This window comes from Oncorhynchus masou, chromosome 5, assembly GCF_036934945.1.
Source record: "Oncorhynchus masou masou isolate Uvic2021 chromosome 5, UVic_Omas_1.1, whole genome shotgun sequence".
In the NCBI taxonomy this organism is placed as follows: domain Eukaryota; kingdom Metazoa; phylum Chordata; class Actinopteri; order Salmoniformes; family Salmonidae; genus Oncorhynchus; species Oncorhynchus masou.
In genome coordinates this window covers 36118817-36134785 of record NC_088216.1, presented here as the reverse complement: position 1 = coordinate 36134785, position 15969 = coordinate 36118817, and the positions used below count along the sequence as shown (strand labels likewise).

The window sequence follows — 15969 nt, the reverse complement described above, 5'->3', positions numbered from 1 at the left end:
GGAGGCCTATGTTATCTCCAAGGAGACAGCCCAGGAAGACAGCATTACCAGAGGATTTGGGGCTGTGCTGCGGTGCGCTGAGGCAGGAAGCAGCCTGTGAAGAGGCTGAGTTACAGAGATGGATTAGAGAGCCGTAATACTTCAGAGGAGATAAGCAGCCAGCCGAGAGTTAGCACTTCAAACAGTTATTTGCCAGTTTATTTATCTGTTTTTGTGAGTCTTGGTTTGTGTGTGTGTGTGTGTGTGTGTGTGGTGGGTGGGGAGGTTGTGTTTGTGTGTGTCTTGGTTTGTGCGTGTGTGTGGTAGGGGTTGGGGGAGGTTGGGTGTGTGTGGTGGGGGAGGTCATGTGCGTGTGGTGGGGGAGGTTGTGTGTGTGTCTGTGTCTTGGTTTGGGGTGTGTGGGCGGTTGTGTGCGTGTGGTGGGGGTGGGGGAGGTTGTGTGTGTGTGTGTGTGTGTGTGTGTGTGTGTGTGTGCACGCTTATTTATTTCCTATAGTCTTTTTCCCCTCCAGCAGTACCGACCAAACAGTAACTACTTCAAAACAGCTGATATACAGTGGTTGCTCCACTAAAAGTAATTTGTGGTTTAGTACGGTTCCCTGCGTCACCACTTCATTGCTCCAGACCAGCGCAAGGGGAAGTTAGAACAATGGTTATGCTTTTGGGTTCTACTGTGTCTCTAACTGACAAAGAATGGATGACATAAACCTAAATAGAAACTGATAATTGTGCACTTCAGTATTACTAAAAATGTTGTTATACTAAGGTTTTTATTATTCTATTTTGTTAAGATTATTTTGCTCTTACTGTAGTACTGTAGGCGACTCCCGACCAGTTATGTTATACAGCACCTTGGTGGTGCAACGGTTTAAGACACTGCGTGCTGTGTTGCTACAGATGCTGGTTCAATCCCTGTGCCGGCCTTGACTTGGAGACCCATGAGATAACTGTAGTTTCTTGGTTTCTCTCCCTCTAAAAACAGAAATAAATCATTGTAAATAATAAAGTGGCTTTATTTACAAATTATTAACAATGTCTCACCCCATGTTCAAGAATGGCCTTTTTCTCGCTCATTTTACGCTATTTGAAAACGAAATCATCTCCAAAATGTTATTTTTTTAAACAAAGCGATTTATTATTAATTTAGAATGATATAAAAGCCTGTTTGATATTCTCACATATATATTATTAACCCTGTTATTAGCAGGACAATATACAGTGCCTTGCAAAAGTATTCGGCCCCCTTGAACTTTGCGACCTTTTGCCACATTTCAGTCTTCAAACATAAAGATATAAAACTGTATTTTTTTGTGAAGAATCAACAACAAGTGGGACACAATCATGAAGTGGAACGACATTTATTGGATATTTCAAACTTTTTTAACAAATCAAAAACTGAAAAATTGGGCGTGCAAAATTATTCAGCCCCCTTAAGTTAATACTTTGTAGCGCCACCTTTTTCTGCGATTACGGCTGTAAGTCGCTTGGGGTATGTCTCTTCAGTTTTGCACATCGAGAGACTGAAATTTTTTCCCATTCCTCCTTGCAAAACAGCTCGAGCTCAGTGAGGTTGGATGGAGAGCATTTGTGAACAGCAGTTTTCAGTTCTTTCCACAGATTCTCGATTGGATTCAGGTCTGGACTTTGACTTGGCCATTCTAACACCTGGATATGTTTATTTTTGAACCATTCCATTGTAGATTTTGCTTTATGTTTTGGATCATTGTCTTGTTGGAAGACAAATCTCCGTCCCAGTCTCAGGTCTTTTGCAGACTCCATCAGGTTTTCTTCCAGAATGGTCCTGTATTTGGCTCCATCCATCTTCCCCATCAATTTGAACCATCTTCCCTGTCCCTGCTGAAGAAAAGCAGGCCCAAACCATGATGCTGCCACCACCATGTTTGACAGTGGGTATGGTGTGTTCAGGGTGATGAGCTGTGTTGCTTTTACGCCAAACATAACGTTTTGCATTGTTGCCAAAAAGTTCAACTTTGGTTTCATCTGACCAGAGCACCTTCTTCCACATGTTTGGTGTGTCTCCCAGGTGGCTTGTGGCAAACTTTAAATGACACTTGTTATGGATATCTTTAAGAAATGGCTTTCTTCTTGCCACTCTTCCATAAAGGCCAGATTTGTGCAATAAACAACTGATTGTTGTCCTATGGACAGAGTCTCCCACCTCAGCTGTAGATCTCTGCAGTTCATCCAGAGTGATCATGGGCCTCTTGGCTGCATCTCTGATCAGTCGTCTCCTTGTCTACAGGTCTACAGGTCTTGGTAGATTTGCAGTGGTCTGATATTCCTTCCATTTCAATATTATCGCTTGCACAGTGCTCCTTGAGATGTTTAAAGCTTGGGAAATCTTTTTGTATCCAAATCCGGCTTTAAACTTCTTCACAACTGTATCTCGGACCTGCCTGGTGTGTTCCTTGTTCTTCATGATGCTCTCTGCGCTTTTAACGGACCTCTGAGACTATCACAGTGCAGGTGCATTTATACGGAGACTTGATTACACACAGGTGGATTGTATTTATCATCATTAGTCATTTAGGTCAACATTGGATCATTCAGAGATCCTCACTGAACTTCTGGAGAGAGTTTGCTGCACTGAAAGTAAAGGGGCAGTTTTTTATCTTTATGTTTGAAGCCTGAAATGTGGCAAAAGGTCGCAAAGTTCAAGGGGGGCGAATACTTTCGCAAGGCACTGTATATTGGTCATATTGGTAATGGCTCCCGGGTGGCTCACAATGGGATTGCCTTGCAGTTCTCCAGCTGTATCTACTGTTTAATCAAATTAATTAAGCAAAATTTCTTAAAATCAGTCCCTTATACTATGCCCTTACAAAACATATGTCAATTTTCTAGTACAGCCACTATTGAAGGCTATCAAATGCTTCTCAAAGATGCCCTCAGGTTGTCAAACTAGCATTAATGGTACCAGTTGTTCACACTTAAATAGAATAGAATTCTGTGGCGTCATGCAAGCTGCAACTTTTAATGGATGATATTTGAATAATATCTGCTATATTTTCACCCCTATTTATTTTACTTAACTAGGCAAGTGAGTTAAGAACAAATTCTTATTTTCAATGACAATTAAGAAAAAATTCTTATTTTCAATGACAGCCTAGGATGGTTAACTGCCTTGTTTGGGGGCAGAATGACAGAATCCCCTTGTCAGCTCAGGGATTCAAACTTGCAACCTTTTGGTTACTAGCCCAATGCTCTAACCACTAGGCCACCCTGCTGCCCCTATGCCAAGAGGGAGTACGTCTCACTTCTTTTTCTTCTGGGATCAGAGAGTGACTGTATGTGGATGTGTCATAAAGTGAACAGAGATGGGTTTGGAGTGTGTCTGTGTTTGTCTGAGCACGCGTGTGTGTCTTTGGAGTTGGCATTGCAGGCCCAGGTGTCCACAGTGCTGTGTTTCCTTTGAGCCGTGGGGATCGAGTTTTCATTACCATGGCTCCTGTGGGGGAGACATCTCCCCCTGGGATATGTCTTTCATTGGCTCTCTACCTGGGCCTCGCTCCTGTTGCGTGCAAGTAAATGCATTCTCACTCACTCACTCACTCACTCTCACTCTCTCACTCACTGACTATATCATTGTATATCCTCACTCAGATATATTTTCCACCCTGGCCTTTGTGTTGCCTTGCCTTTTGATTAAAGCATTCTTTGTGGGCATGCACTGGAAAGTAACATCACAGGCACAGGCAACAAAGGCAGAGAATACATTAGCCGAGGGGAGCTATATATACAATACAATGTGGTCCCCCAAATACATATCCAATCACCCTAGAATGGAGATAAGACTCCATGTGTCTTCCACATAGGTCAAATTGTGGCACTACTGATATAAAATGTATAAATATTTTATTTTAATACATTCAAAGCAATGCTAGGAAAAGATGGGCTTCGAGGTATACTATGATACCAGTGCAAAACATGCAGATACTAGAGAGATATACGAAAGATATTACGATTCCTAATGGCTTGTTGTTACACAACCTTAAATGACTCCTTCTCAGATCCTCAAGATGTTATCAGCTCTCAATAAAGGTGGAGGGAGCCGGTCCCTGAAAAAATCATTAAATAAATTGATTTAATCAGCAGAACTCTCCAAGGGCCCACTCCTGGGTGGCGTGGCGTTCCTTTCAGTGCACTGCACATGAAAGCATTTGGGGCTATCGGTGTGCCTCTGCTGAATTCAGGGGGCTGAGAAATAGGTTTGTGCTGATAATGATGCTGGGACCTAGGAGGCTGGTAGTTTGGGCTAATGACGTTTCAGCGCGCATCTCCTCACTTTTCTCCATCACTCCCTCCCTCCCTCTCTTTTTTGCAAGTACAAGGTAAAAACAGATTTAGGTAATGGATGTCTCACAGCTACAAATTCCCCTTTTCCCTTATACTTTTTCCTCCCCATTTCCAGCTATCTTCCCTCCTGTGCCCACCAGGGCCTGATCTGATACCGTGTGATTGTCCCCTGATTTAAAAACTCCCCATGGAGTGCCAGGTGATAAAGACTAGGGGAAATTACAGGGCCCTGGTCTAGCCCTGCATGCACCAAAGCATGCACTGATAGCCACGGCGTGGCTAGCTCACACTACAAAACTATCAACACCAGGAAATGGCATTGAATTTAGCAGAGTGCCTACAATAAGGGCATTTGGCCTGATAGCATGCAACACCTGACTTGTTGCTTTGATAGACTACAACAGTCACACGGCCGTTTCGTCTCTCTGTCTCCCTCCCACTCTCCACATGTTTTGTTATTTCAAAGGGGAAACACTGCTTTCAAGTATTCCTCTTACTCTATGTCCTGAGGATTTTCCTTCTTAGGAATAAAAAGCCTCCTTGAGTTCAGATGGCATCTTTTGTCATCTACATCTTTTCTTTCTTTGGCTCCCTGAGATTGGTGAAGTTGTTGTAAATCCAGGTCATGCCTCTGTGCCCTACACATTCTTGTGGCTGTTGTTACAGGACATATCACATGGAGATGCAGAGATATAGTTGGGTCCTGGAGGCACAGTAACACGGGTAATGTTTGGGGTAAAGTGAGCATGCAGAATACCATTACACCTTCCAGACTTCAGACAATGGGCCCCAATATTCTAATTTAAGCTTTTTGATGAAATTACTTTCTCTACTCATATTATTTCAACTCTCACTCACCTTATACAACTCTGATATGCCCAAAACAACCTACAAAATGAATAAAAAGGCCAGGTACAAGACCAGATACAAGCGCACTGATATCTAAATTGTTGTCTAGATTGTTGTCGCTCCCTCCCCCAAGAGGCAGCATTTGTGTCCTAATTTGCAACATTTGTTCTACAAAGTGCACTACTTTTGACCAGAGCCCTATAGGCAGGCCATTTGGGGTGCCAATAGGATGCCTTTTGGGATGCTTTTTAGTGTATTAATTTAACAATTTTAAAACAATCACACAAACTTGAAAAAGACATGCATGTACAGTGCATTCAGAAAGTATTCAGACCCCTTGACTTTTACCACATTTTTTTGCGTTACAGCCTTATGCTAAAATATGTTAAATCGTTTTTTCCCCCTCATCAATCTATACACAATACCCCATATTTTTTGCAAATATGCATTTAAAAAATTCAATACAACATTTACATAAGTATTCATACCCTTTACTCAGTACTTTCTTGAAGCACCTTTGGCAGCGATTACAGCCTCGAATCTTCTAGGGTATGACGCTACAAGCTTGACACACCTGTACTTGGAGAGTTTCTCCCATTCTTATCTGAAGATCCTCTCAAGCACTGTAAGGTTGGATGGGGAGTGTTGCTTCACTGCTATTTTCAGGTCTCTAAAGAGATGCTTGATCGGGTTCGTCCGAAGCCAATCCTGCGATGTCTTGACTCTGTCCTTAGGGTCATTGTCCATTGTCCGAAGGTGAACCTTCACCCCAGTCTGAAGCCCTGAGTGCTCTGGAGGAGGTTTTCATCAAGGATCTCTCTGTACTTTGCTCCATTCTTCTTTCCCTCAATCTTGACTAGTCTCCCAGTCCCTGCAGCTGAAAAACATCCCCACAGCATGATGCTGCTGCCACCAACATGCTTCACTATAGGGATGATTTCAGGTTTCCTCCAGATGTGATGCTTGGCATTCAGGCCAAAGAATTCAATCTTCGTTCCATCAGACCAGAGAATCTTGTTTCTCATGATCTGAGAGTCCTTTAGTTGCCTTTTGGCAAACCCCAAGAGGGCTGTCGTGCGTTTTACTGAGCAGTGGCTTCAGTCTGGCCACTCTACCATAAAGGCCTCATTCGTGGGGTGCTGCAGAGATTGTTATCCTTCTGGAAGGGTCTCCCATCTGTAGCTCTGTAGTTCTGTCAGACTGACTATCGGGTTCTTGGCCACCTCCCTGACCAAGACCCTTCTCCCCCGATTGCTCAGTTTGGCAAGGCGGCCAGCTCTAGGAAGAGTCTTGGTGGTTCCAAATTTCTACCTAAGAATGATGGAAGAATGATGGAGGCCACTGTTTTCTTGGGGACCTTCAATGCTGCAGAAATATTTTGATACCCTTCCCCAGATCTGTGCCTCGAAACAATCCTGTCTCGGAGCTCTACGGACAATTCCTTCAACCTCTTGGCTTGGTTTTTGCTCTGACATGCACCCTCAATTTTGGGACCTTATATAGACAGGTGTGTGCCTTTCCAAATCATGTCCAATCAATTGAATTTACCACATGTGGACTCCAATCAAGCTGTAGAAACATCTCAAGGATGATCAATGGAAACAGGATGTACCTGAGCTCAATTTTGAGTCTCATAGCAAAGGGTCTGAATACTTTACGTAACTGGGGTATGTCTGTTTTTATTTTTAATAAATGTGCAAAAATGTCTAAAAACCTGTTTTTTTATTATGGGGTATTGTGTTCAGATTGGTGATATGTTTGATGTGTTTCATCCATTTTAGAATAGCTGTACCATAGCAACATTTTGAAAAAGGGAGTGGGTCTGAATACTTTCTGAATGCACTGTACATACATAAAATCATAGAGGAAAACGCACAATAAAGTCTGGGACTTATTTCCATTTTGGCAGCCAGCATCTGCTTTAGGGTCCACTGCTGGTGCTGATGATGGTGGTGGTAATGGTAGTCCCAGGCCTCCTGTGTGAATGACTCGGAGGGACGGCAGCTGTCGAGAATAGGGGCAATTATTCACTCATCGCCTTGCAGTACAAGGCCCAGAGACCGCCGTCACTGATTAGTAATCAGATGGAAGGAGGAAGCGTGTCGAACAGAGAGGGTGTGTGTGTTGGATAGAGATTGTTTGTGTGTGTGTGTGTGTGTGTGTGTGAGCGTGTGTGTGTGTGATAGAGAATTTACTGTATGTGTGTGTGTTGGTTTCTCTGTGTGTGATGGAGCGAGTAAGTTTATGGATGTGATTTTTGTGAGTAAGATTCTGTGTGCTCTCACAGACCCAATCCCCTCTATGGGATCATTGCTCCCAGGTTGTGTGTCTCAGGGTGGTAGATGGTTCTTTCCTCTTTGCATGAGCGGATGAGAGAGTGAGACGGAGGGGGGGGTGAGTGATTGAGTGCTTTCAGCTTTCTTCCTGTGGAGATACATGAGGCAAGCTTCTAAATATGAATGCATTTAAAACACAGCGAGGGGGAAAAAGGGCAAAGCCAGGCTTTTGATTTGAGCTTTTGTTATGTTTTTTTATTTGTTCATTGACACTTAAAGCCTGGGTTACTTCGACTTTGGCTAAATCATACTATATCAATAGCATTTCCACGTTTCTAAGTGGGATAATTTTTGCCTTTTACTCATGTACCTATCCGTCTACTTTTATTTCAACAGATACGTTCTCATGCACAATCAAAATAAAGCATAGCATAATATTTGCTTTTACCTGCCTGTAAAAGTTGCCTCACCCGTTCCATGTTCACTCTCCTATTCGTAATGATGGCTTACCTGGATGGCACATTTTCTTCAGAAATCACTCAGTCTCGAACGTATGTGCTTCTCTGTTGGGCCATGCCGCGGCGGTGTTCAAATATGCCCAGCCAATGAAAAGTGGCGTTGAGAAGACTGCTGATAGGTTGTGCTGACACGGGTCTATGCTCGTACCAAATTATATGAAGTATTGCACGTTTATTAATGGAACAGGGGGGAAAGCAATGCTTTAATAATCATTCTGCACCTTCTGGAGACACCACTTCCCCAAAATGAAGAGGAGCCTGATGATAGATGAAGCATTGACTCTCAAGAATGCAAACACAATGCATATTGTAAATGTGCCTCCGACAAAGTTTGAGAGACGCTGCTCTAAAAACCAGACTTTGCTTTAGAGTGTGGACCATTATTCTTCCATAACTCACTGGCAAACATTAACAAAATGGTCGTGATCCATTACAACAGCAGATTTAAACCGCATGATGATAGCATTATTGTTAGGACGCTTGAACGCTTTCTGTCACCCTACGCAAGAGGGGGGTATTAACGTTCGTTGATCATTATAATGAGGGCCCAGAGGGTCACATAGTCAGGGAAAAACTCCTAACCCAAGTTCTGAACCTCTATGTGGTCTTTCTTAACCTTCACTTCTACGGTGTCTACATTAGGACAGCCTTAGGCAACTCTGAGGGTGTCCTTATATGGACACTGTACATTTCAAATCAAGTATTACCTAATTCATCTTTAGTCATAGAGTAAACTCTCCCTGAGTATCACCTCAAGACAGCTGCAGCTTCTTCAGTCTCCGGCTCCAGTTTACACTCTCTCCAACCACAGAGGAGCTAAATGTGGCCTGGTAATCTGGCTTAGTTGATTACATGGGAACACACACTGAGCAACACCCTCTAATAGGGGACTGGGTCTGCCACTGCTACGCATGGCTGGGTACCTTCATGGGCGGTCTCCCATGCTTAGATGAGGATTATTACCCACTCCTCTGCTTTACTCCTCTCTCTCTCCTTCTCTGTTTCCCTCTCTGTTTATCTCTCTCTCTTTCACTGTCTTTCTCTCTCCTTTCTTTTTCCTCCCTGTCGAGAGGAAGGAAAGAGAGATACGGAACCGGTCAATGCACTGGAAGCCCATGCCGTCTCCTGTGGATAGTGTCACAGGGCATCAGGGCTGCGCTGGTTGAGTGGAGAGCAGGGTAGCACGCAGAAAAGGATATAGGAAAGGGTGAGGCACTTAACCTCATTGGATGTGATGCTTCCGCAGGCAATCCGTTTAGTTGGGTTACGATTTAGCTCTGGCAGAAGGGTGGGTCCCACTCAAGTCTGCTTGGTTTTAATTTAATTTTGTGAAAAAGTGTTTGATATTAACGAGTTTAAATGTTCCATGGCATTCCTTCATAACTGAACCAATAATGCAGCCAATTCATTCATCCTATCCCAAAGGTTTTCAAACTTTTCCCGCACACAATCCAGTGAACTTAACCATGTAACATCAGTTTGGAAATCACTGACCTAGGCCTATATTCTAATGTCCATGGTCTTCTCTCTCTGCCCCCTCAGCTCCCCCCACACCTATAGCCCCTCCGGAGCTCCTGGCGGTGGGTGCTACCTACCTGTGGCTCAAGCCCAACGCCAACTCTATCATCGGGGATGGCCCCATCATCCTGAAGGAGGTGGAGTATCGCACCACTACAGGCAACTGGGCTGAGACCCACATCGTGGACGCCCCCACCTACAAGCTTTGGCATTTGGACCCCGACGTGGAGTACGAGATCAAGGTTCTGCTGACCCGGCCCGGCGAGGGGGGCACAGGACCTCCAGGACCTCCGCTCATCACCCGGACCAAGTGTGCTGGTGAGTGGAACAATATGGTTTCTGTGTCTGTACTGTGTATATGTTGTTCTATTGTGTTGATGTGCTTATTTGGGTCCCCATTTGGATCCCTATTAGCTGACGCCTTAGCGACTTCTACCTTTAGTCTTCCTGGGTTCCTTCGAACTAGCGAAGAATGAAGAGCTATACTCCTAGTTCAAGGATAGTGTGTGGGCTTTTACTGCTAATCTTTCAATGCTGTACATTGGGGTCATTTTTGTGACCCTTTGATGATGGCACCTACTGTACATTCTCATTGTCTATGTGTAGGCTATCGAATCCATCAAGTGCCACCACAAAATGCGGAAAACGAGAACCACATGGATTTTCTGTGCAACCGCCAATGAGTTCACTGTGTATCACCTGCCTCCATAAGGCCTGCCATCTTCTTTCGCCCAGTCGGCTTCAGAAGGTCACACTTCCTGATTCCCCCAGTCTCTCCGTTTGCATCCCAAATGGCACCCTATTCCCTAAATAGTGCACTCATTTTGACCAGGGACCTTAAGGGTCTAGTTAAAAGTAGTGCACTGTGTATGGCAGGGCTCTCCAAAACCGTCCTGTGGGTTTTAACTCCAACCCTAATTTAGCCTACCTGATTCTAATAATTAGCTGGTTGATAAGCTGAATCAGGTTAGTTTCAACTGGGGTTGGAGTGTAAACCTACAGGAGGGTTTCTCTCCAGGAACAGGGTTGAAGAGGGAATAGGGTGCCATTTGGGAAGCTTCCTCACTCTATGCCAGTACTTCTCCTTATTCACTGAAGACATCACTTGGGATGAGATGATAAAACCTACACGTTACCAGAGGGTGAAAAAAAAACGAGTGTCTCTCTAATTAATACTCCTTGGGAGCTCAAGCTCAAATCAAAGATAATGATAATTGAGATGTTAAAAATGTGCAGGAAGAAGAGGCTTCTCTGGGAAAGGGGGGTGGGGGGTTTATGTGGGAGCAATTTTCCATAATAATTATTAGCCCAGTGGGTAGCGTAGGGAGCATATGGAAGAAGGACACACTTCATTTGATAAAGTGACAGCTAATCAGATCAACCCCGTGTGTGTGTATGAGAGAGACTGTGTGTGTGTCTTGCTGTTTCTGTGTGTACTGTATGTATCAGAGAGACTCTGTGTGTGTGTGTGCAAGTGTGTGAATTTGTGTGACTGTATTTGTGTGGCATATAAAGAAGCTGATTAAACAGCATGTTTGGGATGCTCGGGATTGATGTGTACAACAGTGTGTTCCAGTTCACGCCAATATCCAGCAACTTCAGTCAGCCATTGATGAGGAGTGGGAAAACATTCCACAGGCGACAATCAACAGCCTGATCAAATCTATGTGATCCACCCCAATCTTTTTTAAGGTATCTGTGACCAACAGATGCATATCTGTATTCTTCGTCATGTGAAATCCATAGATTAGAACCTAATGAATTTATTTCAATTGACTGATTTCCTTATACTGTATGAACTAACTTGAGTAAAATCTTTATTTTACCAGTTTACTGTCAATTTATTTGTTGTCTTTGTTTTGGGAGCATGTTTCCAGTTTCTCCGTTGTGTTTAATGTTGTGTGAACGTTTGCTTTAATGGCTCTGCATGGTCAATCCGATGTCTGCAGTGGCATACAGCATTTACTTCAATGCTGCCTCCACAGAAGTCCGAGCATTCATACTCCTTGCCGCTTCATGGAGCAGAGCTGTTGTGAAGGAAGTTGTCAATGAAGTGAGTTTGTGTCTATCCTGTCTGGGAACGGTGATCCGAAGCCCTCGCCAACAGCCAATGAAATTGCAGGGCGCCAAATGCAAATCAACAGAAATCTCATAAATCCAATTTCTCAAAAAAACAAATATTAGGCACCATTTTAAAGACAAAATTCTCATTGATTATTTGAACAGCGAGAGACAGAATAACAACAAAAAAATCCAGAAAAACTCATGTCAAAAATGTTATAAATGATTTGCATTTTAATGAGGGAAATAAGTATTTGACCCCCTCTCAACCAGAAAGATTTCTAGCTCCCAGGTGTCTTTTATACAGGTAACGAGATGAGATTAGGAGCACACTCTTAAAGGGAGTGCTCCTAATCTCAGTTTGTTACCTGTATAAAAGACACCTGTCCACAGAAGCAATCAATCAATCAGATTCCAAACTCTCCACCATGGCCAAGACCAAACAGTTCTCCAAGGATGTCAGGGACAAGATTGTAGACCTACACAAAGCTTTTTAAATATTTTTTACACCTTTATTTAAACTTTATTTAACTAGGCGAGTCAGTTAAGAACACATTCTTATTTTCAATAATGGCCTAGGAACAGTGGGTTAACTGCCTTGTTCAGGGGCAGAACAACATATTTTTACCTTGTCAGCTCAGGGATTCAATCTTGCAACCTTACGGTTAACTAGTCCAATGCTCTTGCCTCACGAGGAGCAGTTACGCAAATGCAGTCAAGCCAAGGTAAGTTGCTAGCTAGCATTAAATAAATCGTAATAAATCATAATCACTAGTTATAACTACACATGGTTGATGATATTACTAGTTTATCTAGCGTGTCCTGCGTTGCATATAATCGATGCAGTGCGCATTTGTGAAAAAGGACTGTCATTGCTCCAACGTGTACCTAACCGTAAACACCAATGCCTTTCTTGAAAACAATACACAGAAGTATGTATTTTTAAACGTGCATATTTAGCTAAAAGAAATCCAGGTTAGCAGGCAATATTAACCAGGTGAAATTGTGTCACTTCTCTTGCGTTCGTTGCACGCAGAGTCATGGTATATGCAACTATTTGGGCCGCCTGGCTCATATCGAACTAATTTGCCAGAATTTTACGTAATTATGACATAACATTGAAGGTTGTGCAATGTAACAGGAATATTTAGACTGATGGATGCCACCCATTAGATAAAATACGTAACGGTTCCGTATTTCACAAAGAATAAACGTCTTGTTTTCGAGATGATAGTTTCCGGATTCTACCATATTAATGACCTATGGCTCGCATTTCTGTTTGCTATTATGTTATAATTAAGTCTATGATTTGATAGAGCAGTCTGACTAAGCGATGGTAGGCTCATAAGCATTCATTCAAACAGCACTTTCGTGCGTTTTGCCAGCAGCTCTGCTGTTTATGACTTCAAGCCATCAACTCCCGAGATTAGGCTGGTGTAACGATGTGATGTGAAATGGCTAGCTAGTTAGCGGGGTGCGCGCTAATAGCGTTTCAAATGTCACTCACTCTGAGTCTTGGAGTAGTTGTTCCCCTTGCTCTGCATGGGTAACACTGCTTTGAGGGTGGCTGTTGTTGTTGTGTTCCTGGTTCGAGCCCAGGTAGGAGCGAGGAGAGGTACGGAAGCTATACTGTTACACCGGCAATACTAAAGTGCCTATAAAAACATCCATTAGTCAAAAGTATATGAAATACAAATGGTATAGACAGAAATAGTCTTATAATTCCTATAATAACTACAATCTAAAACTTCTTACCTGGGAATATTGAAGACTCATGTTAAAGGAACCAACAGCTTTCATATGTTCTCATGTTCTGAGCAAGGAACTTAAACGTTAGCTTTCTTATATGGCACATATTGCACTTTTACTTTCTTTTCCAACACTTTGTTTTTGCATTATTTAAACCAAATTGAACATGTTACATTATTTATTTGAGGCTAAATTTATTTTATTGATATATTATATTAAGTTAAAATAAGTTTTTATTCAGTATTGTTGTAATTGTCATTATTACAAATAAATAAAATACATTGGCAGATGAATCGGTATCGGCTTTTTTTGTCCTCCAATAATCGGTATCGGCGTTGAAAAATCCTAATCGGTTGATCTCTAATCTCAAGGCAGCTGGGACCATAGACACCAAGAAAACAATTGGTAACGCACTACACCGTAAAGGACTGAAATCCTGCAGCGCCTTAAGGTCCCCCTGCTCAAGAACGCACATATACATGCCCGTCTGAAGTTTGCCAATGAACATCTGAATGATTCAGAGGACAACTGGGTGAAAGTGTTGTGGTCAGATGAGACCAAAAATGGAACTCTGGCATCAACTCAACTCGCCGTGTTTGGAGGAGGAGGAATGCTGCCTATGACCCCAAGAACACCATCCCCACCGTCAAACATGGAGGTGGAAACATTATGCTTTGCGGGTGTTTTTCTGCTAAGGGGACAGGACAACTTCACCGCATCAAAGGGACGATGGACGGGGCCGTCGAATCTTTGGTGAGAACCTCCTTCCCTCAGCCAGGACATTGAAATGGGTCGTGGATGGGTATTCCAGCATACAATGACCCAAAACACACGGCCAAGGCAACAAAGGAGTGGCTCAAGAAGAAGCACATTAAGGTCCTGGAGTGGCCTAGCCAGTCTCCAGATCTTAATCCCATAGAAAATCTGTGGAGGGAGCTGAAGGTTCGAGTTGCCAAACGTCAGCCTCGAAACCTTAATGACTTGGAGAAGATCTGCAAAGAGAAGTGGGACAAAATCCCTCCTGAGATGTGTGCAAACCTGGTGGCCAACCGCAAGAAATGTCTGACCTCTGTGATTGCCAACAAGGGTTTTGCCACCAAGTAAGTCATGTTTTACAGAGGGGTCAAATACTTATTTCCCTCATTAAAATGCAAATCAATTTATATAATTTTTTACACATGGTTTTCCGGATTGTTTTGTTGTTATCCTGTCTCTCACTGTGCAAATACACCTACCATTAAAATTATAGACTGATCAATTCTTTGTCGGAGGGCAAACTTACAAAATCAGCAGGGGATCAAATACTTTTTTTCCCTCACTGTAGCTGTACCGTTTAAACCTTCCGTGGAGACCCATCCACAGAAATATATGGCGCATCCACATAAATATATGGCGCATGCATCTGTTTATGTACTTTTCAAGTGCACCTCACTCAGCTTAACCTATCTATGGAATACTATGTGATACAGTGGGCATCAAAATTACTGGCACCCCTGACTGACAATGCATAAACAATAAACAAATATATATAATGTTACGGCTTTCTAGGTGGGAAGGAGAGTCGGACCAAAATGCGGCGTGTAGATTGCAATCCATGTTTAATAAACAAACGTAAAACACGAATCAATTACAAACACTACAAAACAAAGAACGTAACGAAAACCGAAACAGCCTATACTGGTGTAAATAAACACAGAACAAGGACATCAGGACACTAAGGACAATCACCCACGAAACACTCAAAGAATATGGCTGCCTAAATATGGTTCCCAATCAGAGACAACGATAATCACCTGCCTCTGATTGAGAACCACTTCAGACAGCCATAGACTTAACTAGAACACCACACTAAGCTACAATCCCAATACAAACACACCACATACAAAAACCCATGCCACAACCTGGCCTGACCAAATAAATGAAGACAAACACAAAATACTTCGACCAGGGCGTGACAGAACCCCCCCCCCCAAGGTGCGGACTCCTGGACGCACACCAAAAACTATAGGGGAGGGTCCGGGTGGGTGTCTGTCCATGGTGGGGGCTCCGGCGCGGGACGTGGACCCCACTCTATCAAAGTCTTAGTCCCTCCTCCTCACGTCCTTGGATAGTCCACCCTCGCCGCCGACCATGGCCTAGTAGTCCTCACCCAGAACCCCACTGGACTGAGGGGCAGCTCGTGACTGAGGGGCAGCTCGTGACTGAGGGGCAGCTCGGGACTGAGGGGCAGCTCGGGACTGAGGGGCAGCTCGGGACTGAGGGGCAGCTCGGGACTGAGAGGAAGCTCAATCAGGTAGTTGGATCTGGCAGATCCTGGTTAACTGGCGGATCCTGGCTGACTGGCGGATCTGGAAGAGTCTGGCTGACTGGCGGATCTGGAAGAGTCTGGCTGACTGGCGGATCTGGAAGAGTCTGGCTGACTGGCGGATCTGGAAGAGTCTGGCTGTCTGGCGGGTCCTGGCTGACTGGCGGATCTGGAAGAGTCTGGCTGACTGGCGGATCTGGAAGAGTCTGGCTGTCTGGCGGATCCTGGCTGACTGGCGAATCTGGAAGAGTCTGGCTGACTGGCGGATCTGGAAGAGTCTGGCTGACTGGCGGATCCTGGCTGACTGGCAGATCTGGAAGAGTCTGGCTGACTGGCGGATCTGGAAGAGTCTGGCTGACTGGCGGATCTGGAAAGA

At 43.8% G+C, this 15969-nt stretch overlaps 1 protein-coding gene across 1 annotated transcript in view; it reads left to right on the top strand.

The window, feature by feature from the left end:
- ptprt (protein tyrosine phosphatase receptor type T) overlaps nucleotides 1–15969 on the top strand; it is a 440070-nt gene that overhangs the window by 191948 nt on the left and 232153 nt on the right. Inside the window, exon 7 of the mRNA XM_064965460.1 lies at nucleotides 9503–9796. Coding sequence (XP_064821532.1) covers nucleotides 9503–9796 — 294 coding nt within the window. The remainder of the gene's footprint in view (nucleotides 1–9502; nucleotides 9797–15969) is intronic.